The following is a 27,979-nucleotide window of genomic DNA, read 5'->3' as shown; positions in this document are numbered from 1 at the left end:
AACAGAAACCAAGCATATAAAAAGTCCACCTATATATCACACCTGGAAGACTTTTCCCCCACCCAATTTAGAAATTAAAGAATGGTTTTAGCTATCTTTTATTATTCATCACTGTGAAATAAATATTTAAGTCTCATAATATTTACTTCCTTTAAAAATTGAAAAATACAATTGGAAACTGAACAAATATAAATCACTAATTTGAAGGGTAATTAATCTAGAAATCCTATTTATACTCCATATAATAAATATATCCTTTCAAATAAAGCAAATAAATCATAATCCCTTTGCATTATTTTCCTAGCTAGGAAATTTTAATAATCTATTAGTGGATTAGTAGAATCAAGTCATACTAATAATAACATTTTAAGTTGTAGAAAGTTTGAGATATTAAAAATATTTTATTTTTTTATTTTTTATTTTTTTAAGATTTTATTTATTTATTTGAGAGAGAATGAGAGATAGAGAGCACGAGAGGGAAGAGGGTCAGAGGGAGAAGCAGACTCCCTGCTGAGCAGGGAGCCCGATGCGGGACTCGATCCCGGGACTCCAGAATCATGACCTGAGCCGAAGGCAGTCGCTTAACCAACTGAGCCACCCAGGCGCCCGAGATACTAAAAATATTTTAATAATGATATTTAAGGTTCTGGTTACTGTGGTATTTCCCAAAGTTGACATTTTTTAAAATGATAGAATTATCTGTGACAACCACATTCTAAGGATTAGAATTTGTTCCTTCCATTTGATAATTCAGAATTAACTTGAATATATTTTACCATACATATTAAAAATGATCTTTTCCCCAAAAATTTTAAAAATGGAGAATTTTATTATTTGAAGACATCAGTTGCCAGACATCACAAAATCATATGCTATCTTGTATTGGTGGGTGATTTGAGGGAGGCAAGGAATAAAAAATAGTAAATGTCCAATTTCTAAGGAAAAGCCTCTTTCCATTTATGTTCTGTTCAGGTCAATAATGTAACAATTATGTAATGAAATTATATGTGTTAGTAAAATATTTCCCTCCTCTTAGTCATGAACTCTTTAATGACCTGTTTCTGAGTGTATATTATCCTGTTGATATGAATTTCTTATTTAAGTTAATACTCTTCACCTTTTAGTCTTAAACCTTCATAATCACTTTTAGCAAATAATTAGGCAAGCAGCCAAGTACTTAATAAATATTTGCTAGTTTATTTTTAAAGAGAATTCAGTTTTGGTCTTTGTTTCATACCGGCTGACATGGATGAGTTCTAGGAGTATGATAATCTCTGAGCTTGAAGAAGTGGGGGGGATTTTAAATTTATAAACCTGTTTGCATTTTGAAGCAACTTTTTGCTTAAAGCTAAATGTACTTTTTGTCCTGAAATATATTCAAAGCTTCTTCTATGCAAAATTGATCATAAAATTCTTTTTTACTAACTATTATTTTACCTGTGTTCATGAATCTCCTAGTCAACTTAATATATATATATAATAATTACTTTTTCTTCATCATAAATACTTTAAATTTGACTTGTCCTTTTTTTAAACTGTAAAATCATATTATCTCCTGTAACTTAAAAATATGTAATTTAAACATCTTTATTTTGTTCATTAAAATATTCAAGTATCTATATAAGTTATTTGTGACTACAATATTGAATAATGGAACAAACTGATCAATTAAAATCTTCTTTCACATCCCCTTTTCATTGCTAATAATTTGTTCTTACAAAATATTGTTCTTACTAAATAGTTTGTCATTATATAGTAATGTATGTAAATTCCTATAGATATGAAAAGAAGAATGTAAAATTCAGGCATATCAAGGAAACAGCCTGAAAAATAATTCTTGGTGTTGAGATTATAATAACAAGATTTCATCCCACTCACACTAACAAATTCTCCTCTTCAGAGAAATTAGCCCATTTATGAGAATGTTTTCCTGTTACCAAATTGTAAAAGAAATACCATATAATGAAGAGTGAAAATTTGATAACAAATATACTATGAATATTATACAATGATTAATAGTTATAGTAGTTTTATATATTATAGCTACAAATAATACAATTCTTCCATTGATATATGAATTGTAATTTAGAGTATACGTAAATTTACTGAACACTTAAGTTTAATCATTAATGAGTTAAAATACAGTAATCTGCATTATTTAGAAACATCTTAAATAGTGAAAATAAATTGTGAGAAAATTTCTTTTATATTTGAGTAAGGAAATTTTTTCTATTTAACAATTGAAATTCAAAGACTAATTGCTTTTTATCCTAAATTTCAACCTAATTTTAGTAAAGCAGACTAAAAATTCATTATGATGGGATTTTGTTTGTACATAAGACATCATATTAATGGAAAATTTCATCTATGATATATATATACTAAAAATGTGTTGCATTTATTGATTTACTATATCAATGAATATAAATTACTATATTTACTATAGCAATAGTATGTACATTCATATGTGATAAACATAATTCTTTAGAGTATAATATTGTTAGAGTAAAGATTGCTAAAGTTTACCATTTCTTCTGTATTTTAATTCTAACAAATGTATACTTTTTTGGATACTCACTTCAATTATATTCCTCTGTGGATACAAAGTTCTAACTATAATTTTAATATCCAATAATTTTTAAATGACATTTTACCCATGTTAGTTATTAAATTTTGATGTCCATATTATAATCTTCTCACTAGGGAAAAGGCGATCATTTAATATAACATCAAGTCATATTTTTCATAATTTAGTGCTGTTTTGAAATTTAAGAGGCCCATAAGTTTCAGACTCAGACCTACTCTTTTAAGATACATTTCTTCAATTCCTGAAATGGAATGCTGGTAGACTTTACACTCATTAAATGCAGTTTATCAGATGTCGACCAGTTCAGGAATATCAGTGATGACATTGCTGTGCAGTTTATAATCTCTAGTACATCATTTAAATATGTGGGACAGTTTGCTCACAGATTAATATATGAAGTTATGTTATATAAAGTCATACTTTTAATTTTTCTTAACTTTTTCTTTAAATGAGAATTATGAATGAAATATGGGACTACATAGGATAAAAATTAGTGTTTTACTTTGATTAGAATAATTTTCATTCCCAGAAAAAAAAACATGGAAAATTTCTTGGAGTATGGAAAAACTTATTGAAGCAAAATACAGAATCTAGAAACTACAATTGAAAACTTTAAAATTCAAATACCCTTGAGTGATAAGATAATCCAACATTTGCAAAACATAACAAACATGGAGCTAAGTTCCTTAGTATATAATGCATTTAAATTCAGTGAGAAAAAACCAACAACCTAGTAGAAAATGGGCAAATAACTTTCATAGACAGCTCCCAAAAAACCCCCAAACATTTAAGTATAGACATAGATGCTCAATTTCACCCATAAAAAATGCAGATTAAAATCTATAGTAAAATACCAGTTTTTATCTAATAGATTGACAGTTCAATGTGATATTATATAATAATAGCTATAATAGTAATCTTAAATTTTATTGATAAAGCCTAGGAATAAATTATGTTGATAAAATAGATTCTATGCAGCTGTTAGAAAGAATAGTGTGGGTTTCTGTCTACTAATATGGAAAAATTAAACAGATATTAAATGAAGAAAGCAAAGTTAAGGTCAGGTAAATTATACATTCCAATTTGTGTAAAGAGAGACCATCTACACACACACACACACACACACACACACACACACTTCTGAATTAGAAAATGAGGATAATAGTTGCTTTTGAGACCAGAATTTAGGGGTGAACTTTGAGTAGAAAAGGACTTAATTTTCATTTTTTATCCTTTAATTTTTCTCTGCTGTGTTCATGGATTTTTTTAAACATATAAAACAATTCTAAAGAAAGAAAATTCTTAATTTACTAAAACACCACGGTGAATACTGCCTGAACACTTCCTAGATTCCACACAATTTTTGAGCATGTTGGCAAAATTAAGATAGATAAAGTATGGTGTCTACTCTTCTCAAAAACTGGTAAAGTGGTACTGATTTGTAAATAGGATAAAACTCAGTGTAGTAGATTTTCTATTAGAAATGGGGCCAAGAAGCCTATATACTCTTTTGTAGATCTCAGAGTAGTTTACATACTATATAATTGATCTTCACAAAACATGGAAAAAATAGAGCACTGTCACCAGAAAAATAATAGGTAAGCCCATTTTCTGTATTTGCTCACTTAATGCTCACATCAGCCTGAGAAAGTGGTACCCTTGTCGTCCTCATTTTATGAAGTACACGAGGGACTTAAGTATCTTATAAAATGTGACACTGCTTCTAATGAGTGCCAGAGCTGGTATTCAAATCCAGGCAGTCTGGTTACAGGATCCTCACTCCTAATAGCTGAACTATTCTACTTAAACTTCATTTTGTAGTTTGAATTTATATCTACTTTGCAAACAAAAGACAAAAAAATCAGATATTAAATAATTAATTCAAGTTTCTACTGCTAATAAATGTCAGAGCCAGTCTGTGGGCTAAATACAGTGATCTCATTTTGTACCATGTTGCCTCTATTCTTAGGGGAGTTCCAAGGGAGGGGAGCAGGGGAAGAGCCATTTTGATAGCACTACCTGTTTAAATACTAATGACAAATCACAGAATGTGTGGTTTCTCTAAGAAAATTACAGTAAAAAGAACTTACTTCCTTTTTATGAATGTATTTCCTCCATTCAAGTAGTACCAAATAATTTGTTTTGCTCAGGAACTTTGATATGATTTCTTAAGAAATTTTCAAGATCAGGGGATAAAAAGCTGGTATTCATTTAAAGCCTGTTTCTGCTTTGTGAAAAGACTTTGTCAGGAATCCAGAATGAGGGCTGTGCTAACAAAATTCCAACTTTTCTGTGGGATGATCCAAAAACAGCAAACAGAAGGCATTAAATTTCTTAACAGTCACAAGTGCGTGCATGCATGCTATGCCATTCCTGTCATTCACTGCTTTTTGGTGTGCATAGATTAAAGTTGGAATACTTTGATTTGCAGACTAATATGTTCCATAGAGAATTTTCTTCGTATAAAAAAATAAAGAGTAGATTAAGAGCATATGAAGTCTGTGCACTCTGCCCTACATTTATATAGCTCTTCATTGAATATATGTTTTTAATCTGATTTTAGGATATTTGCCTTGACAGTATGCCTTCATGCATCTAAGACATTTGCTAGATTAAGATCCCAAGTTGTTTCTCTTGCTCAGTTTTGAAGCAGGTTTATACAAGTATTCTGATGTGAAACAATGTGTGTGTCTGTGTGTGTGTGTGTATATATATATATATACACACATGATTGTATGTGTATTTTGTATATGTATAAATATATATATATATGATTGTTAAGAAGCATGGCTCAGTGGGTTAAGCAATATCTAATCTTGTCTCATACATAATGCTGAGTCTCAGTAGTGACAAAACCATAAGCCAATACCAGAATTAAGGACTTGCTTTAAAAATATATAACGAAGGGGATGGGTATTAAGGAGGGCACGTATTGAATGGAGCACTGGGTGTTATATGCAAACAAGGAATCATGGAACACTACATCAGAAACTAATGATGTAATGTATAGTGACTAACATAATAAAATAAAATTTTAAAAATATTAAAAAACTATATAACTAAGTTGAAGAAAGAAATGTGTGTACAAATGAAGTGTCATTCTGTTTACCTAGAGGTTTTTTGAGCCATCTTCACTTTGATGGCAAAGTCGCTAAAATATTTTCGAGCACAGTATGTATTAACATTGCATTGGTGATTTCCATCCACGTTCATAGAATGGCACTGGGTGGAGAAGAGATGTAGATGACAACACATAACCTGCATTTAAAATGCCTTCATTTCTTCTTTTTTAAATTACAGCAAATTCAGTAAAGCTAGAAATGCAGAGTGATGAAGAGTGTGACAGGAAACCCCTGAGCCGTGAAGATGAGATCAGGGGCCATGATGAAGGTAGCGGCCTAGAAGAACCCCTAATTGAGAGCAGCGAGGTGGCTGACAACAGGAAAGTCCAGGAGCTTCAAGGCGAGGGAGGAATCCGGCTTCCGAATGGTAAACTGAAATGTGACGTCTGTGGCATGGTTTGCATTGGGCCCAATGTGCTTATGGTACATAAAAGGAGTCACACTGGTAAGCAGCTGAAAGAATAACCTGATGACTGCCTGTGACATCTGATGTTGATATTACCTGACATCTATTCTCTTTCCTTTTTATTCAGGGGTGGCAGTGGTGAAACTACCTTTTCAGAATTCTGCTAGTATTGGATTGCTGAAAAGCAGAGAGTAGCCTGGGTCTTGACTTCCAGCCTTCAAATCTGAATAGCATATCAGAAAAGAAGTTTGGGATTCAGTTTCCACAGTTCTTAATATAGCAATAATATGATAAGGGTTCAAAAGGTATAGGAGAATCTCATTGTGTAACTTAATCTTTTTGTGTTTCTATACATATTTTACCATACCCATGGGTAGGTAATATAGTTTGCTAGCTAAGAGTTTATACTATAAAATGGTACTCATGCATTTATATAGAGGTGGATCATTTTCACCTTATCTGGTTAACTTCTTGGAATACAGTTTCCAATCAATCTCTGCCTACCATGGGTCTCTGTATTAGGCAGATACTTTCCTAGTTGAGGATGTTACTATCTTCTTAGTATATAATGCATTTAAATTCAGTGAGAAAAAAAATTTTTTTTTTTATTATAACTCCTGCAAAGAGATATGTAGGGTACAGTATAGTGAAGAGTGGTGGGTATGCTGGTAAGAATATGTAATCATGGAACAGGGTGAGGAAAGAGGATTCTGATTAATATAATATATACTTTTAGACATTTGAGTAATGTAAAAAAAACCAGCTAGATGAGGAGAAGGCCTTATTTAAATCTCTCCAAATCCTTTGGCAAAATGAAAAAAAAAAGTTTTTTAATTTAAAAAAAATACAGAAATGAGATTATGTGTAAGAAAGGCAGATGGTTGACTCTTAAAGTTTTAAGTTCATATGAAAATTGATTTAAAGATGGTACCTTTAACTATAATGCAAAGTAGTATTATATAGCAAAATATTAATCACTAATACTCTCAGAGTTTTAAAATATGTTTCTCTTTGGAAGAGAGATAAATCAGTTTAATTAGTAGGTGCTTAAAACATGAGAGATGTGAGGTACACTGAAGTCTTTGTAGCCCAAATCTCTCATTTACACATGAAGAAACTGAAACCCCAAACAGTCAAGTGATTTGTCCATTATCCCTTATGTAGTTAAGGGCATTGTGAGGCTAAAACCAAGGTTTCCTGATGCCCAGACTGGTTTTGTTCAAATATATACTGTACTTGGTATCTCACTGCACCAACATTTAATGATGAGATATGATTATAAGGCTTAAAAATTATAGTAAGAAGTTACACATTAAAATCAATGTTATCTTAATCAAAATCATCAGGTTTGGAACCTGTACCCTTATTCTAACTCTACAGTTACATGTTTACTTTTGGTTTTATTTTTAATTTCCTCTTTAAACAGCATATTTTTATAAATAATATAAATATAATATTACTAGTGTAGATTTTTTTACCTTAATTAAAAAAAATTATTCTAGAAAAGTTAAAAGATCAAGTTTGGTATTTTATAAGAAAAATAGGAAAAGACTGTAAAATAATGAGTCTACTTTTCATCTCTGCTCATGAAGTAATGTTAACTGCAGTTCTAAAAGAAGAGTTCTACCAAGTTAGAATGTATTCATTATCTCACAGTGATTATATTGAGGTAGATAACACCCATTCAGTTGTGTAACTAGTAACATATAAACTGAACAAAAGTAGTCTAATGACTTTTCAGTTGAATTGCATATAGTGTACATTTTAAGGCTAAAAAGTATACTAACAACAATTTTTTGTAAGATTTCTAATAAACCTTTTATGGTCTGAGTCAAGAAAATTTAAAGAACCTGAGTGTGCTCTCTTGAATATTTAGGTTAATCAATGTTTCACTGTATTTGCAGTGATTTTCATGAGGATTGTTAGTTTGTAAACACAAGAGTGATTACATACTGACTCTACTGCTTATTTAATATTTACTACCATAGTACAGTTGAATTATTCTGATTCTGAAAATCATCAAATTGACATGGAAGATGTTTCTAAATAGTTATACAGATTTCCACAACTTCTATGAATATGGAATTAACTAGTAAAGGCAAGAATGGACAAAATAACTAAAGTCCTCTTGTAACTTCATGAACTTTTATTGTTAATGAATGTTTATTGGAGTATTATAAAAATTACGCTTTCCTCAGATCTGGGAAGTTTCTGTTAAATAGCCATTCATAGAGGAGCTTGGGATATCTGCCACATTTATTGACCTTGAAATTGTGATGTATCTTTAAAGTAGCTATTTTTATATGTATTTCTGATAACCCAGTTTATACATCTGAATGGGTCATGACCTTTTCCACTCCATTTTAGTACTCTTCGAGAACAGAAAGTCTATTTGTATGTTTTGTTTTGTTTTGTTTTGTTTTAATTTAAACTACATTGAAAAAAATGTGGTCAGGATCTAGTATTAACCAAATGTTTTCTCATCAATGCCATGAACTACTGTCTTCATTTCAGAATTCCCCCCTCTCACCAATTATTTATAGCTAGTTTAAAAGGCACTGTCTTAAATCCTTATAAAGCCTTTGGGAAACATGTTTGTGTGTCATAGAATATCCAATATAAAATTGATAGTATAAAAATATACACAACCACCACCCAGTTTACTAAGATGACGTGGAGTATCGTATCTAATTCACTTCTTCTCTCTCTTTCAAACTCTACTAAAGTGCCAATTCTAGTGTCTTATAAATGGGTTGGTGTTATTTCTTGTTGTTGTTACTGCAGTAGGTAATCAGGTAATATTGTCATCGGATACTCCAGGCACTCTTCACTGTGATACAGGCAGAATAAAAGAAGTAGGGGTAGTAAATCAATTCATGCTTAAACATGAATTGATGTGGACCATTATAAATATAGACTATCCTTAACCTTGCCCTTCTTTGGAGTAGAGTACTCCCATCTTTGTAACTCTGTGTATATTGTAGCTTTATGGAACCATTCTTTTGCTCCAAGGCCTTCTCAACAAATACTGGGATTTTTCATATTTGTAGGTGGTTGCTCCATCCAACACAGGAACACCCTCTGTCTTTGATTCACCAAAGCAAACTGATGCGTGTATACTTGTATTTCAGTTGAATATTTAAACACAGATCTAGAAATATGTGTTTATGAAAGTACATAAAATAATGAAATATAATTTATTTCAAAATAAAAATAGATAACTTCATTCTGGGAATAACTAAAAAAGGTCCTTGAGCAGATTTTTTTATAAAAAATCTAACCAAAACATAACAAAAAGCAGATTAAGAATGGAAATGAATGATAGCATGGCCACATATTAATTGTTCTCCTGGATTCACAGTTGTTAATCCAGACTTTTGTACCCACCCATGGGGGAATTAGTTATCACAGATACAATAACCTATTTGATTTTTTCAATTGGATTATACTGTATAGTGTGTTTAGTACATTTGTGGTGTTTTCTCGAAGTTTACTTTTCTTTATTTCTGAATAAGAACATGATTAATATATTTCTTTAGGCAAAGTCTAAACTTACTCGAAAAGGACTAGTTGATTCAGCCTATTTGTTAAAGAAAAAGCAAATTATTTAAAAAATAATTGAGATGCATTGTTTCAAGGCACAGACACAATATATGAACCTTTTACTTAAATATCAGCTCATTTTACACATATCTCATAATCCCAATTCAAGATTTAATTCATGTAAAGCAGATCAATATTTCTCAAAGCTTCATCCAGCTGAAATCAAAGTACATTATTATCATTGCCCCTTTCCTCTTACCAAAACAGGAACATGGTTTGTTAACCTTCATCATGCCTTTCTTTATATCCCATGGCCATGGGAATATAGTCAGCAAATGTCTCCACACTAAGACATACTCAGTGACAGACAGTATTTCCTGATATACCTAGACCCCTTTTCATTTCTCCTGCCTCTTTAAGGATGATCATATAAATTCAGAAGTAATTCTATTAAAAATATTTGAAGATATCTGGAATATTTTGTAAATGTAAAAACAAAATTACCCTGTCAGCCTCAAAAACTCAATTAGATGAATTTTAAAATTCTTTTTAAAGAGAGTTATCCTTATTATTTTTTCTTTTTTGATTAGCATTACTTGGTATGACAAATTCAGTACTCCAAATTAGGAATTTTTAAATATTTCAATTTTAGGAGGCTTAATGAAAATCTAAGTTAGCATGTTACAGGAGTATTTTCTAAAGGCAAACATGATTTCAAATGTTTTTGTTCACCAAACTAATTTAATTCATTTTGAAGTAATTGCATACTAATTTGTTACTTGCCTGGAAGACCCTACATAGATTTCCAAAGTAAAATCAAGTATTTGGAGTGAAAAGTATAATTTGCATTTGCTATTTTCCTACAGTATAAAAATTCTCATGAAGAAAGTGCATCCTTCTTTTTTATTAATAATTCCATGGCAGGGATGGGAAGTAGAAATTCCTGATTTTAAAGAGCTGTAGACTGCTATTTCATTGGGAAAAAAAAAAGTCAACAAATTGTCATGGAAGTGTGTGTGTAAAGATTTACCAAATTTAGATTTATTTTAAAAATTTAGTTTGTAAGACTTCATATAGGTGTTTTTCAGTAAAGTATTGCTCTTTTAAGCTGTACTTAGTGTTGATTTAATTTGTCAGTTTCATCAAATGAATCAAGTGAAATAAGATCAAATTTAAGGTAACTTTAACATTTTTTTTTCAACTTAATACACTAGTACAAGGACTTTTTATAAATGTAGTTCAGATCTCCAGATTTTGTAAGAAAAACAAACAGCCTTACTACACGAACACAAAGATTACATTTTTGGGGGTATGTGTCTCATAAAGTTCCAAAATGAGCAAGTAGTACAGAATTTGAGACACACCTGATATATCAATTTTTAATTTCTTTAGGTTTTATAACAAATCTATATGATAGAATGTGCAGTGGCAACTGCAAGAAAATGGCCAGTTTATCTTCTTTATGACTTCTGGCTTCCTTTAATAGAAAGAATCATTGAGTTTGCATTAATTAAAAGCCTCCCCAAAATATTGAGGTTTCATTATTCACTATTTTCAAATGTTTCAGTTAAAGATATAAAACATGAGAATTCAGTATAAATGTTTAAGTATTAAAATTATAATCATCTAACCTCAAGTACAGAAATAGCCCCGTTAAACCAAAAGTGAATTTTTAAATTATTTTATTTCCGTCCTAAAATTTGAGCTTTACTATTTTGTACTATTTATATATTAATTTATAGTTTAGTTCATGAATATCTTTAGAGATCAGCAAACTTAAAATGATAGTATTTTCTTCATGGTTTGACCCTACTTAATAATTTTACTGCTTCCCCAACTACATGTTTTTATGTTCAGTGACCTTGGTGACAGCCAGTTGATGACAATAGACTGATAATTCTGGCTTAAACAGTTTTATAGCAGTATCCAATAATAGGAAAAAAGAGAGAAAATATTTCAAATTATTTTCACAACAAAAAGAATATACAGGAAATATCTGGATGAATAATTTTCTTTGAATTTTCCCTGTTTATATCAGGAAATTTTGCCAAAGTTTTCACTGTTAGTGACTAGAAATGAGACCTGGGCCTGGGCTAATTTTGGGAGATTTTGTGATGATGAACTTTGTAACCTGGCACCCAGAAAGAAAATTATCAGCTAAATCGGAGAGTTAGACTAAAGACCCCTTCCAAGTCAAATTCAAAATTTCTGTAATTTTAAAAGAGATAGCATGGTACAATAGAGCAAGATTTTGTAGTCCAACTAAGCAAGATTCATATCAGTTTAAGTACTTATTAGCTCTGTAACTATCAGATACCTTGATACTTGAACTTCAGGTTCTTCATTTGCAAACTGAAATTATAGATGCCTAATTAGTATCATTATAAGGTTTGAAATATTCTATATAAAGCTACCAATAAAGTCAGTAAAGTGATGGCACTTAGTTGTTCAAACAGTGGTCAATGCTATTGCTGATTCTTTTGAGTCAGTGACAAGAATCCTGTAAAATTTATATGAAGAGAGGAATCTGCACTTTACCTAAAGTTGAAGGCTTCAGTATTAGCAAATTTTAGGAAGATAAAGATTTAGAAGTCTGAAGGGGGAGAAGAATATTCTCAGCACAAAGAACTGGCCCCAGTTAATAGCGTACAGATCAGTCCCTTCCACATAACCTACTTGATCTTTCCTACCTCTTTTCCTTTCGGCAGGTGAACGTCCCTTCCACTGTAACCAGTGTGGAGCTTCTTTCACTCAGAAGGGCAACCTTTTGAGACACATAAAGTTACACTCTGGAGAGAAGCCGTTCAAATGTCCTTTTTGTAGCTATGCCTGTAGAAGAAGGGACGCCCTCACAGGACACCTCAGGACCCACTCTGGTAAGTGTCACTGAGTCTTTGAGAAAAAAGCTAAAATATAAGAATTCAGGAAAGCATTATAGAATAATACAGAATAACTTATAGCTGTGGTATATAGCTAGGAATGAGCTAGACAATATTTTTGTGTACATTGAATAACTGATAAATTTTGCAAGATGCATATGGCCCTTCGTTTTTTTAGACTTACAGACTTGGCAAAAAGTAGCACTGTCAATGGAAGAGTCTCTTATTTCAAGCTCTTGAAGTAAGGAGACAACTACTCTGTAGATTCTCTCTGATTTTTTATTTTATAATTATTCAGTAATTATGGTTAATCCAGGATAATGGAAAATCTAGTAAAATGTCATAGTTACATGCTAATATTACCATAGAGGAGATGAAAGCTGTGATATTTTTCAACTGTTACAGTGCCCAGGCTGGGACCTCAGTGGGAAATCAAATGTCGCTATTTTTAAACTTGAAAATATTATGCTCATTAAAAAATTGGCTGTTAGAGTATTTTATATTTCATTTAAATGCACCTTGTTTCTTTAATTCTCAAAATATAGTCATTGGATTTTCTCTGAACTTTTCTCTCTTCATAAATCATCATTAAAAATCTAGAATAAGTGTGATATTTTTAAAATGCTAGAATATAGTACATAAAAGAGCAAGAATGATTAGAAATCTGAATGAATCTCATTTGACTTTTAGCATGAATTGCCATAACCAAGAAGTTAAAGGTGGAAAATTAATATAGAATACTCTCAAGCCAGTTTTATATCCTCCTTCTGTCCATAATGACATATTAAAATTTAATTTTAATATGAAGATATGATGGAAGTGATATTTTCATCTACATTGACAAATTGTATTAGAGAGTGCTGTGGATTGTGGGGTAATGCTTGTATTATCTTTTTTTACATTTTCCCTATTAATCCTTAAGGCTTTACTTGGTTTTTAACATGAATGTGAAATGTGTAAACTATTTTAGACATTAAATTGTAAATTTGGAGCAGTTATAGAAAAATGAAATGAATGCAAATATAAATACAAAATATTTTAAGTATATATAGTTACTTTCCTCCTTGATTCAAAGCAATTCCCTTATTTCCAACTATGACATTTTATATTTTATTTTACATCATGCTATGAAAATTACATCTTTATTATAAAAATTATTCTTTATTGAAGGATGTTTTTAAGATGTGACAGTTAATTCCTTTAGCTAGCCATGTACTCTGGCTTATTAAAGCATTATTGAATTGACCATGGATTGTATAAAGCATAAATTTTCATGAACATTATCTATTACATGAAGTTCAGCAAAAAATATAACTTTAAACATCGATTTCATTCTTTACAAAGTTGTGTTACTTTTAATATCATAGTTTAATGTATACATGTTACTGTACCTGGGATTGCTATATTGCCCTTAGAAGGTTCAGTGCCTTCAAAGCTCAACCTCTCTGGAAGGCTTTTGATAACTCAGTTTGTGTTGCCTTGATTTCCTTTTTGTTCTTTTAACACATCCATCCGTGTGGGTGGTGTCTAAGATGACACCTTGGTTTTTGTTTCTGTTGAACTGGGCAGTTGCAATCATCATCTTTTTTGTAAATCAGTCATGACTCATTAGAGTTTCCTGGTTGGTGGCTAATGAAGTGAGGAATGAGAAATACGTTACTCCAAAAGTAGGCCATTCCCATTGGCTTTCACCAGGCCAGACACTTGACAACACTTACATGGTTCTGTGTAATTATCAAGTTTGTGTGTATAGTGAAGCTGTTTCTGTGAAATTGCATATTTTGTAAATAAATATACTGCTACTTTGAGGTTCAAAAAAATAAAGACATGGACCCTGTAATTGTAATCATGCTATTATTTTGCAATTTGCTGGCTAATTAAAGAGTTTAATGGAGCGAGTAAGGAGGGTGTCATCCAGCTACTGCATCATCAACAGGTGATATGAATTCAGTTATACTTCTCACTGTAACCTAAAATATTTGCCATTGCCAATGCTTTTTGTAATAGATACAGCATAAAACATAGCTGCTAAAGTCCGTGCCTCTCCAATTTGTTCAGAAAGCCCAAATTGATCATTATAGCTTTCTTCTTCTGCTACCAAATCCATCTTTCTCTTACTCTCACCCTCTTTTTTTAGCACCTGAGCTGAAAAAGGATTCTTTATCTGATGAGTGACCCAAACCTTAATTTCTACAAATTCTGAGGATTTGATGGTCCTGTTTTCCTTGGATTACTGCAGTTTTTCAGTAACCAGGATTATTGGGCACATTTTTTAAAAGAGGTACCCCAGTGAATCTCCTGAGTTCCAAACATAGCAACAATCCAAAACCATCTTGGTAGTCTGGAAAAGTTGCCAACCAATAGCCCACTTCTCTCCCTCTTAGTTTAGCAGCTTGAGATGCCCCAGATAGCCAGGGAGTAGTCCAAAATGACAGTTCCAGAACTCTGATCCCTGGTGGAAAGAGTCTTCCCTTGGGCACCTAGCCCATACGTCAGAGCAGCATACAAACTGTGCCTCCTTCTTCATGGTGAAATGTGCAAAGTGCAGCCATTTTCATTTATTAAAGAGGACCTAATTCAACATGTCTTGACCACCAAACCCATAACATTTCACTAATGCTGTGCTTCTCTGAACTTTCTGGGCAATTATCTCCTGTCGTCTAGCATATATCTTACTGAGGCATCTCAGGTATTTACTACTTCCTGCTCACCATGTCCAGTCAGTACCGTGAATATAATGTTCCAACTTGATGTTCTGTGGGATGTCAAGATGAACAAGATTTCTTTGGACTGTATTATAACAGAACAGTTGACCTAGCCTTAAGCTAAGATAATAAAAATATGCTGTCCCTGCAATGTGAAGGCAAAGTGCTTCAGATTATCTGTTGATAAGGAATTACTTTCCAAAGAAATTGTTAAGTCAGTATCTCCATACCTGGTATCAGGGGCTATGTTATAGGTTAGTATGTGCCAGTAAAGATATTACAGCTAGAACTGCATCTGTAGTTGGCATTTTGATGTGATTAAGACTACATGCATCCACAGAACCCTCTAGCTTGCGTTAGCCTAATAAACAGTATAAATGGGTGTGTGGTAGGAATCCCCATGACATCTTTCAGTTTTAGTTTGCTATCTTTAAGTCTAGGGCTGTGATCTCCACTGTGGTAGCAACTAGCCTCCTGTGGCTAGTGCCACATATTGAGATGATATGTTCTTATTAAATAAAATCTATTAAAATTAATTCCACCTTTTTAAAATGTGGCCACTAGAAAATTTAAAAATACATGTGTGATTCATATTTGCACTGGACAGCTCTGTTCTTGGCTTTTCATGATAGCCATGGGTCAGGGAACCAACATAAGGATTCTTCCCATTACTAAGTTTATTTGTTCCCACAATCCTGTAAGATGGACTTGGGTAAACTTTATATACATATCTTGACCTCCATATGCCCCCACTTTGAGCTGGTGGACTACAATGGCATTTTGGGTTCCAGAGATTATTGTGAACTCAGAACTAATCTAATAGACTAATAATCTGTGGTAGGATTTGGTATTTCCTTTTCCTACCATAGAGCCTCTGCCACTCTGAAATCACATATACATTTAAATCAGGGAGGCCAGATCTATTTGCAACATCTATCATTGTTCTCTCCAGCCTAGAGAAGACAATTACCATAAAGCTTTTCAAGCATGCAGCTTCTTTCCTTACCAGTGTAATTCTTTGGTGAAGGGAGTGTCCCATTGGCACTTCCTGAAGTATATAAGTGGCAGGCTGAACGGGGTGATTCATTATAGATCCTTTCCATTATTCTTACTTATTTGAGCTTTTGTTCTTCTTCCTCTTTGCTATGTTCAACTTTTTACTAATAAGCCATCATTGAATCAAGGATTCAATTAACCAGTCACTCCCACTTGCTCAAGGCAATATATTAAATCTCAAATCCAAGTGAATGCATATATATCGATAAATTTGGCCCAATCTAGCATTTTGGTTCATCTTCTTGGTATAAATCCCTTAAAATCGATTCATTCCCTTACATGCTAACTGGACTCCTGCTGATACAAATTGGCAGTTTTGCAATTCTTTCAGTGTATAGATTGTCACCTCCTCAATCAGGCCTTGATTTTGGTTATATTAGGATCTAACTTATTATGAGCCTAGGGGCAATGAGAGTTAATAGGAATGAGTCCTGAAAAGAACTGCCATTTTCTGATTGGGTTCTTGCCTCAGCTGAAGCAATCGAAAGTCTTCTTACTTTATGGGAATGCTGATTTATGGAGCATTAGTTTCCTTAGATGGAAAGGTGGGGAGTGAGGACTGTGTCTTCCGGCAAGAGTGGTTTGGAAGTGTTTGGGGGTTCAACATTCTGAGCCTTAGTATTTGATCTGATAGTATCATTCCATGTTTCACTAGTCCATTGCCAAGACCTAGTTGTATTGGTATTGCCCATTTTATTTAGTACAGCAATTCAGTAACCCTTCAAATCAGATTCTGGAGTTGGTTTTCAGCCTTATTTGCCCTGAGGCTTAAGTAAATAAGGACTCTTTTAAAGCTGACAGAGGACTTTGATATTCCAACTTCTGCTCTAACATGAAGTGAGCATTCAAGACCTTCAAACTGTCCTTTCTCCTTTGTGTAATCCTTAGGGCCATCAGAATTAGCCATATCACACTACAGTCTTCACTCTACACACCACCATTGTCACTTAAGCAAGTAAAGGCCACATGCTACCAGCAGTAATAATTTGGGTAATCATATTGCCAGCAAATACCTAGAATTAGTTTTCCATTAACTCCCCAGTAAGAAAGCCATTCTGTTCTCTTCAAATTGAACAACTCAGTGCTGGAATGCCATTTTGACTCTCTGAGGCTTTGGGGCCACTCCTGCTACCAGTAATTATCAATCAAGGCCCTGACATGAGTAATGAGACACTCAAAGGGGAAAAATTTGGAGACATTCATCGTAATACTTATAAGAGAACAGTGAGGCATAAAGGAAACCAACAAAAGATGGTTGAAACACTCACTACAAGGCTAGCCATAGCAAGAAGCCATTAGCAACCCTTATGTCTGGAGAGACGAAGGGATCAAGAGATCACTAGAATTAAGAGAAGTAGGAGATGGGTCTTAAACACTGACCTTTGGTAGAGGATGTACCTCTGCTAACCTGTGACTGAGGAATAAGCACCTAGACCTCAGTCTTTCCACCCTCTAGTCTCTTGCTGATGCCTCACATTAACTGAAGCTAACAAGCCAGAGGACAAAAGAGCCTACTGATTAGCTTTCTAAGGGAGAAAATGGCTATAAAGGTGACACAAAATATGCTACAGATTGACTAAAATTTAGGAACTAGTGCTTAAAATTACTAGCATAGGATATTAAGCATAATGATTTTATTATTAATTTCTGTTTTTTATGAATATTATCAGTACAAAATATTTTGCTTCCTCCTCCTCTCCCCCCACTTTGGGTAATGACTATCCATTGTTTTAGTTAGTTGTTGTGTTCTATAGTATTAATATTGCCTCTTTGCTTCCTATATTTTAGATTTGAAAATTTTCCATCTACTAGGTTGGTAACAAGGAGCCTGGCACTGATGTACACTTATGTGTTAAATGAAAAAAAACACTTAGAAAAATATATTTGGTAAATGCTAGCCCTTTCTTTTTTCCATGTATGATCCCATACAAGCTGAAATTTCCTATTTGGAACTCTACTTGCATACTTTAGAGGATACCAGGTAGTGTCTTGGTTTTGATTGTATAGTCCTAATAGGTTATTTACAGATGATATCTGGCATTTCTTGAGCCCTCCCTAGACACTGGGCACTGCAGTAAGCACTTCCCAAGGATTATTTCTTTAATTAAAGCCCTTTTATCTGACATGAGCAAAGCTAGATATTTTATCGATTAACAGCAGTAAGTCTAGCAACATGAGAAATTTTTTTTGTAGAAGTCCTTATGTTTATATTTTTAAAATGTAGAAACATAATGCATCATCTCTAATTCCATTTTCAGTGTCTTTAAGAACTTAGACCCTTGTGATGCCATCAGACTTCTATTAAATTTTTAAGATTTCTCACTAATTTTTGTGAGTATCTTTGCCCACCTCTAATTCTTTAGCATTTTTTAAACCAACGCACCTTTACTGAATCTTTCCAAAGTGACAAAATTGTTTTTAGAAACAATTTTCTTTTTGTACTTATTTCCTTGAAATATGGATATTTAAATAATTTACATAATTATAATAGCAGGTAGAGCCAGCATAAATAGGTTTGGTTAGAACTAAACTGACTCTTAGTGACTCTCTAATTCAACCACTGGAAGTGTTTATGTGGGGGCATGCAAAGAGGGGCTGCAAGCGCCAGGAATTCAGTGTTTCAGGAGAAGCAGTCAGTCAAGAGAGCTTTTTGCTGTTATTATTTTTATTTTATAGGTGAAGAGACTGAGGCTCAGAGAGGTCTCACTGCCAGAGCCTAGAGTCACACCAAGATAGTCAAACTACAAAATCTGTATGTTATGGGATAAATGATACATCCCCATGTTTATTTTATAAAACTTTATTAACTCAAAATGATAACAAAAAAAGTACATTTAGAAGAGGTCAAAACATCTGAGTTTGGAATGGGCTCAGTGCAAATTATTTATATGACTTTGTCAAGTCACTTAATTTGATCTTTAAATCTCCCCATGCTCCCAATATTATACAATGCTAAATACAATGTATTATCTTTTCTTCCTGAATTTGGCTGCTGATTATTCACTACAACCAAATCTTAAAGAGTAAAAGAGTGGTCCCCACCCCCACTTTTTTTTTCTTGTAGTTTGCTGTGGTTTAACTTTCAGATAGATTTGCAAAAAATGGGATAGGTTTTAAGTTTTTCCAATGATCTTCAGAGCATCACTATTACTTCCCTGCAACTATCTGCTAACCTATATTTAAGAGATAGCCTTGATATAGACAGTTTCTGATTTTGTGCTTTTAGCTCCAGGTATGCAGAAGTTTACTTAAAACACATTCCCATTTAAAAGTATTTTACAAAGCCCCCTCTGTTGTGCTGAACACCAGCAAAAGTGTAAAAGAATGTTGAATTTTCTCTCCCTCACCTTTGCTAATTAGTACCTGAATAATATTTTTTACACTGGCATAGAAAATGGGTTTAAGTTTACAAAACCCCGGTTACTTGATTTGATTGAATGCTTTAAATTTTTATTACAATCATTGATAACATTTTTTTAAAATTGGAAGGATGTCCATTTTTACAGATAATAAATCAGAACCCCTTAAAGAATAATAACAATACTTCAGTAGTGTTTAGCAGTATTTGCCATGGAAATGTTTGTTTTCTAACAATTTTTGAATAGTATAATTTTATTATTTATGGAAACATATCAGATTAATATGATAAGGCTTTTTTTGGTAGCAGATTATTTTTGTCAGTAACTCCCATTTTTTATTCCCCACTTCTTAAGATACTAACAGAAGAAATCATAACCTTTCTTACTTCGGTTATAGCAGTGATGTATCCTATTTCTGAAATAGTGTCCATTCATGAAAAAAGAAAAAGGTGAAATGACAGAATCTAAGTTTAGTTTGTATAGCAATCATCAGTGTGTGATGTTTTGTTTTTTAAAACCATTTTCATTTATTATGGGTTATTTAGAGCTATTCTACTTGTCTTGATGCTGGATATTTCATTAGAATTGCTTTATTTTATTGCAATATGTTGGCTAAATTTAAACATATCTAGCAAATGAAACCCTCTTTCTACTTTAGCTTTTTGTTAACACTCAAAACAAAATGCCTGGCTGAGAAAGGAAAAAAAAAATCTTTTTACATGTGAAATTTAAATGACATTCTAAGAGGGAGTGGGAGGGAATGGGAAGGAGCGAGAAATAAAGAATTGAAATGTATCATCAACGATGTATCAGCTGAAGATCACAGTCAAATTTTTTGGCCCAGTGAGAAGATAATCTACACTCTTGTATACATTAAAGGGTATAGGAAAATAAAAGGTACTGGTTTATATTTAAAACACTATCAATTAATATTAAGATTTACCACACAAATTATCTGATTTGCTTAATGTAAATTTATAACATATGACATTTAAAATATTATGTGAGTTTTTAATGATGAATCAGTGAATCAGTACTCCTACAAAAAAATAATTTTTTTTTTAGTTTTGTCTCTTAAATTTTAACAAGTAATTATAGTCCTTTCATTCCTAGAAATTTGATTAGTGTGCTTCATACGTTATATATTGCTTCTTTTAATTGTCTTTATTATACCCAATACACTGGGGAAATAGTGTTTCAATTAAGTCTTGGACCCCTATTAATCAAAATAATACTTAGCATACTTGTTATTTTTTTTAATCTAGGAAGAACTAGAATTGCACATTTTTTTCTAATTAGCATTTCAGGTATATGTGTCACATACTGTAATGCTGTGCCCAAATTAAATATTTAAAACAGGATAGATTATTTTAATATATGGAAATTTGTATAGTATATACACATTATAAATTGTTATGTATAAACTGCAATGAAGAAAAAGTAAGAATATCTCTCTCACAGTCTCAAATGCTGTATCTAAAATTCAGATGTCCATAGAATTGTACTGGATTCAGATTATTACAAAAATTGTTTATTCTTAAAAATGGAATCTTTTAAAAAATATGAAAATGAAAAATCCTAATGTCCCAAGGAAATTTATTGTCTCTTGTATTCTAAAAAAAAAACAAATATTCCTTAACACTCAGATATTTTCAAAGATGCTTGCTTGTTGTAACACTAAAGTATTATTCAGAGATATTTAAATAAAATATCTTTGAGTAAGCAGAGAAGTGTAGGAATTTATTTTTTTTTAAGATTTATTTATGAGAGAGTGAGCAGGCCAGGGGGAAGGGGCAAAGTGAGAGGGAGAGAGAGAAAATCCTCAAGCAGACTCTCTGCTCAGCACAAAGCCCAGTGCAGGGCTCTGATCCCAGGACCCTGGGATCATGACCTGAGCCAAAATCCAGAGTCGGTCACCCAACCTACTGAACCACCCAGGCGCCCCAAAATTGCTTATTTTTTTTTGTTCTCATTTTTAAAAAAATAATTCCTTTGGTTTTCAATAAGACTTACCTATAATATTCTGAGGAAAACCTTAGCTTTCAATTAAACCAGTACTTATTATATAATTCTTTATTTGGATATATCATCTAAAAATAAATACTTTGTAAAATTAGGTTACGTGATATATTTGTATCATACATATCTGTACATGTATCTGTACATAAGCAGGTATATCACATAACCCTGGAGTTAGAGCTGTTTGAAGAAACTTCCAGTGTCATGGAGTCTTAACCTTTTTACATAGAGTCAATAAGCCTATGTTATTCTAAAAACATATCTAGCTTATTTCCAAACACCTTAGGGATGTTAATTTTTACAATATTACTTTGTAACCTATTCAGTGTTGGACAATTTTTAGCCTAAGAAGTTTGTGCTTTATGTCTAATTGTCAGTTTAAAACTATTCTGTCCTATAAAAAGAAACTGGACCAGATGTACCATATAAATAACCATCTGTTAAAACAACAATAACTTCCCCCTCACTGTACATTTTTTAATTCTATTATACAAGGACTGCCTTTTTATTTTTCAAGACCCTGTAATCCCAAGGACTCTTATTTTCCCATAAAAATAGCTCAGAAATATTGAATACTTGTATTAGTTCCCAGTATCGATTTTTTGAAAACATTATCAGTTAAATACTGCACTGCCACAAATTCATTTACACATTTTCCATTATTTTTAACTCTATGTTTAATCAGTTATGCTTTTAACTGTTATGAGAAAATACCTATAAAATATTATGAATCTGCCTGTTTTTGAATATATTTGAACATTCACCTTTAGTAGAATGTTAACCAACAAGCATTTTTAAATTTTTTTAATGTTTTATTTATTTATTCATGAGAGTCAGAGAGAGAGAGAGAGAGAGAGAGAGGCAGCAGGAGAGGCAGAAGCAGGCTCCCTGCAGAGCAGGGAGCCTGATGCGGGACTCGATCCCAGGACCCTGGGATCATGACCTGAGCTGAAGGCAGACGCTTAACCATCTGAGCCACCCAGGCGCCCCCCAACAGGCATTTTTAAAGTTTAAACTACATCCTCTGAGAGAAACTCCTAAGAAGAGATAACTCCTCATCTTCAAATTCTTAAAAATAAAGCTCAAAAGTAGTATATCTGGCTTGGAGTGAGATAGAGCTAACCTTTGACCATATTATTAAAGAAACAACTTAATGTCAAATGCTCTAAAGTTTTCTCACATGGGACAGTCTGTTAATTCACCATAAGGATGAAATGCTTTCAAATATATTGTCATGTCTTGCTACGAGATTCACTACCAACAGCCACATCGTTTCCTTTAATTGCGGACTGATCAGGAATTCCATAAACTAGAAGGGATTCTAAAGTGCATATAGCCTTTGTAATTACTCTCCATCTTGTTTTATTAAATTATCTTTCCCTCTTATTTTTCCTTTGCCTTCTACTGTCTTCATAGCTTCCCGCCCAATCCTTAAATGTTCACTTCAGTATTGCTTCATTTTTTTGAGGTGACTGCCAGAAAAAAGTATGTAAATAAGTACCTTTAGTTTGTATACATACAAAATTATTGTATAACATGGAATTGCTGCAGGTTATAGACCTTTGGATGTTAACAATTTGTGAAATGAGTGAAGAGTAAAACATGTCTGAAAATTAGGTACTTGGCTAAAAGATTATCATTATCAGTTACTTTCATATTGACATTATTTTGAAACGAGATCATCATGACTTTTCTATCAGATTTGTCAAAGAGACCCATTTTAAAAATACTACTCCATGGCCCGATATAATGATAGACAAATTGGATTAAATTATGCTGGTTCAGAAATTGAATCTAGTGTAGCTCATTCATAATAGTGATGATGCATTAAGTGTAGTATAATTTGTCCTGCAGACTTCCCATGAGAAGGAACTGTTTTCACCTGATTGTAGACCTGGCACCTGGCCCACTTTCTGGGTGATCTCCCAAGTGTGAACTTTCCCCACCTTCCACCCCTCCTTTCCTTCCTGGAGATGCTCGATAGAGGTGGATTACACTGATAATACACAAACAGTGTCAGTTGCACACATGATTTGCATAACTGTGCTGTGCTGATTTCACCCAAGTCCTGATAATGATGCCCGTGGTGCCTCTCTATATGCTTTGCAATAAACACTGGAGAGAGGGGATGGGATTAGTATTTTCATTCCTGACTCTTCAAACACACCCTAAGGCCCTGCCCATTGAAATATGATCAGGAGGGAAAAACCACCCTTAGTCAAGCTAGCTGGTAAGACTATCCGTGTGATTTCTATCCAGTAAATAGAACACTTTTCTTTTCCAGACCAATAGTCATTATATACTCTACCTTATATATCCCTCAGAAATTAATTTTTCTAAATAGCATACACAATCTCATCTTTTTTCAAATATCAGTAGTCTTACTTCTTTAAATTTCAAACGCATTTCCAGAAGGAATTATTAAAGAGAAGTCTTTCTTCTTATAATACATACTCATGTGATGTAGTACTTGACTTTGGTGCATTCTTAGATCAGTTTACTGCTGGAACCTTTCCTTCTTACCCTTCTCTGTTGTCAGGAATTCTAAAGAAATAGGCAAGGATTGTGGAGCTATTTCTCATTCTTCCCAGTTTTCTACAGACATTGTCCTCATTACAAATTGACTAGCACAGTTTTGTATCCTGCATGGATGTGGATGTGGACAGTCTCAATTTGTGGCCATTTCATATTTTCTCTTCCACGTCCCTGAGTCTGTGGGCCTGGCACTCTTGAACTCATGGCAGAAGTGGAAGGGCAACATGCCAGCTTCATTACTCAGTGTACAAAAGGGCACATCACACTGTGTTTTTGTTTTGTTTTTTTGAGTTTTTTTTTTTTTTTTGGTAAGCTAACCTCCACCTTCTCCTTTTATTTTTCTTACTTGATCCTTGTATGTGAGTCAAAAAACCTGTTCATCCACAGCCTGTACTGTCTTGTCAAATCTTGTAAGAAAACTCCCAAATGGTAAAACAAAAAACAAAAAACAAAACTTACAAATGAGGTATATAAAAACCAATATCATTCATTATAATCCTATAATATATATTTAGAATATAATTAAATCTTTATTTAGAGTATCATAAATCATCAGAGTGGTAGTCCCTTTAGTTTGTACAGAAACATGATGATAAGTATATAAATAAGAATGAAAGATCCTAAGTTCAGCATCTCAAAGAAGAGATATTCTGTTTTGCATCTGCATCCCTTAAACTGTATCAAATGAAAGAATGTTCAGTTGAATATTCTTGCATTAACTAGAAAGTTAGTTTAAGATTTGTAGAGGTCAATGGTGGTTATATGTATTTCCTAGTAAATGATAAATGCCAGTCCATTACAAAAATAAAAGTTAATGGACAAGCACTACTTTGAGGGCCTTATTTTACAGATAAGGGAAGTCATATTTAAAGAGGGTGAGCATAGCATAATGTATAAAGAAATTGAATCATTATGTTGTACACTTGAAACTAATTTTAACATTGTGTATCAACTATACTCAAAAAAATTTTTTTTCAGATAAATGAGATGCTATCTAACATCCCCACAATCTGTAGTTTTAAATATTGTATGTATGGTTCTTTATGTAAAGCTTTATCTTACTGAGGTTATTATACTTTTACCTAATGTCTTTATTCATATTTTGCCCACAATGTATACTATTTGGATTTTATTTTAAACATACTGCACACATACACACATCCATACACCAAAATGCTCAGTATAATAAAACTAAAGGATCATATCATGCTGAAATAAACAAAGATTTCCATAATGCTTGAGGACATGTAGAAATTTAAGAGCAGTATAAATTATCTTTGTGAGAGTACTTTTTAAAACTTATGCTCTGATATAGTAAAAACCTTACCATTAAAACCACATCTGCGTATTTTATGCAACTTTTACTCAGGAAAAGTTGGGATATAAACTCTGCCTTGCCTGACCCCGAGAGCCTATGATCCCCACTACCATACTCCTGCTTTCCAATCTATTCTTGATATAGCAGCCAGAATTCTCTTTAGAAACCCTTCTTAAATCATGTGATTTCTCTGCTTAAAATCTTTTAATGGGCTTCCATTGCTTTTCAAATAAACTCAAACTGCCTGTCATAGGGGAACTTCTTCCCACTTCCTGTCTGATCATATACCACTCTATCCCTCACTCTGTGTTTTTAGCCACCCTAGGTTCCTTTATTCCTTTCTACTCTTGGGAGTTTGCACTAATGATCCTAGAAGTCTCTCCCTTCAGCTCTTCCCCAGTTCTTGGCATGGATGCCTCATTATCCTTCAGATATTTGCTTTGAAATGGCTTCTCCTTGGAGTGGCCTTCCATAAGCACCCTACCTAGACCATCCCCCTACTCATTCTCGATCTTGCTGTCTCTGTCTTAAAGTCTTGTAAAGCTTGAATCAGAATCTGCAGTTATCTTGGATTTTTTTGTTCATGCACATGTTGCCTGTCTCTCCCCACTGTCATCTGAATGTAAGCTCTGTGAGATCATGGACATCCTCTGTCTTATTTATTAATGTATCCCCAGCTCTTTGAATGGTGCTTGGCACATAATAGATAACGAAAAGGTTTTGTCAATTAATTGAAAAAATTATCTGAAAATATATATAAATTGAAAGACAAAATAATGTTTTTATTTCATTCTTGAACAGCCACAATTTTTTACTAATGGGAGTGTGCACCTTGTTGGACACTGCACAACTTCCCACATCTTGGAATCAGACTGGATACCTCCACTCTCATTTCCTGTTCCACATTTATTTTCACACAGTACCTGCTTTGTGTTGCTGCAACTCCTGAAACCTAGCTTCACAGAGATGTGACATCATTGAAAAGACTATAATGTGCTATGTTGAAATTGTGAGCAAATAGTGTGGTGTCTGAGGGATGTTGAATATTATTATTCCCTCAAAAATTTAAAATATCTTGTGCTTATCTTGCTTTACAATATCCTTCCCCAGAGTGTGCTTCAGTGTCCTATTAAATTTAAGGATCACAGGCCTAGCACATTAGAGAATTATTATTTTAATCAGAGTTCTGTTTGAGAGTATGGTCAAAAGGCTCTCTCATACACTAGCAGCGTGAATATGAATTGGAAAAATCCTTTTTGAGAACAACAGGGGTTGAGAACATTAAAATTGTTTATATAGAGGGTTCATATAATAAAGCAGAAAACTAATTCAGATATTATAACTTATGGGTACTAAAAACTGAGAAAAATTATCAATTGTGCCATATTTTAGCGCTCATCTTTCTTCAGATTAATTTCTAATTTTGTAAGCAATTGTCAAGTAAAATCAGATATCAAGTTCCCTTTTTTGCATTATAAATATTTATAGGACAGTGGGTGCTTTTAATTTTATTAAAGGAATATGAATGTGCTATATGCATGATGCTGTTGCTGATTTTATATGTATCATGACAAACGGTAAATATGTTTTCTGTATATAGATGTGTTTTTTGCATGTTTCTGTATGTGTAAACATCATACATCTATATAAAGAATAAAACATTTACCACATATATTAGTGCTATTGTAATTTGTTTTATAGGTTTCACTAGGATAACTCTTGAAGTGACATATTTCAAGAAAACATAAGTGAACGAGACTTGATTGTGCTATATACCTTCATAACACCCTATGAATTTATGGTAAACATTCCTACTTCAAAATTATTTATGGTTATTTGCTTTGCTCTTCCTTTTGGGTAGGTATATGGGGGTTTTAGTACAGGGGCAGGTATTTATCTCTAATTCCTAATAATGACAGATGGAGAAAATTCTAGCAAATGCTAGCAAATTTTTTTCTAATTGAATTGAATTGTCAGGACTGTCAAACTTTCTTTACTGCATCTTCAATTTATAATTTATTGCTCAGGTCAGTTCAGTAATCTCTATTTCTGACAGGTTATACTGATACTTCTCTTTTTGTTAGTGTAGGATTTTTGTGAGGGATAGTAGATCAAAGGAGACTGTATATTAACTTTTGAGATAGTTGGAAACAATCCTGCTATCTTCTGTCTTAGAATATTTATTACACTATATATTATTATTTACTATAATACATATTATAGAACTTTATATATAATAAACTTCATTTCAGTTACCTGAATTGTATTGGTAACAAAATTTACAAGGTTAGCATGACTTTTTTTGTTATTTAACCCAATTACATATATAACTTTTGGTTTCAAACATGATGAAGTATTAGGAACCAGGTTTACCCACTGCTCTGAACAATTAGACCACCAGACAAAATATATTAAATGACTTTCAGACATTGAACAATCAGCACTGCAGG

At 32.8% G+C, this 27,979-nt stretch overlaps 1 protein-coding gene across 12 annotated transcripts in view; it reads left to right on the top strand.

The window, feature by feature from the left end:
* IKZF2 (IKAROS family zinc finger 2) overlaps nt 1–27,979 on the top strand; it is a 150,744-nt gene that overhangs the window by 89,864 nt on the left and 32,901 nt on the right. For 11 of the 12 annotated variants that reach the window (XM_027589811.2, XM_027589807.2, XM_027589812.2 and 8 more), the window contains 2 exons: nt 5,888–6,154; nt 12,367–12,534. In XM_027589811.2, coding sequence (XP_027445612.1) covers nt 5,888–6,154; nt 12,367–12,534 — 435 coding nt within the window. The remainder of the gene's footprint in view (nt 1–5,887; nt 6,155–12,366; nt 12,535–27,979) is intronic. The other variant, XM_027589814.2, reaches the window with a different exon arrangement.

The sequence above is a fragment of the Zalophus californianus genome, chromosome 3, assembly GCF_009762305.2.
Source record: "Zalophus californianus isolate mZalCal1 chromosome 3, mZalCal1.pri.v2, whole genome shotgun sequence".
Taxonomy (NCBI): domain Eukaryota; kingdom Metazoa; phylum Chordata; class Mammalia; order Carnivora; family Otariidae; genus Zalophus; species Zalophus californianus.
Note: the sequence above shows the minus strand (reverse complement) of the source record. Positions and strands in the feature narration are given on the sequence as shown.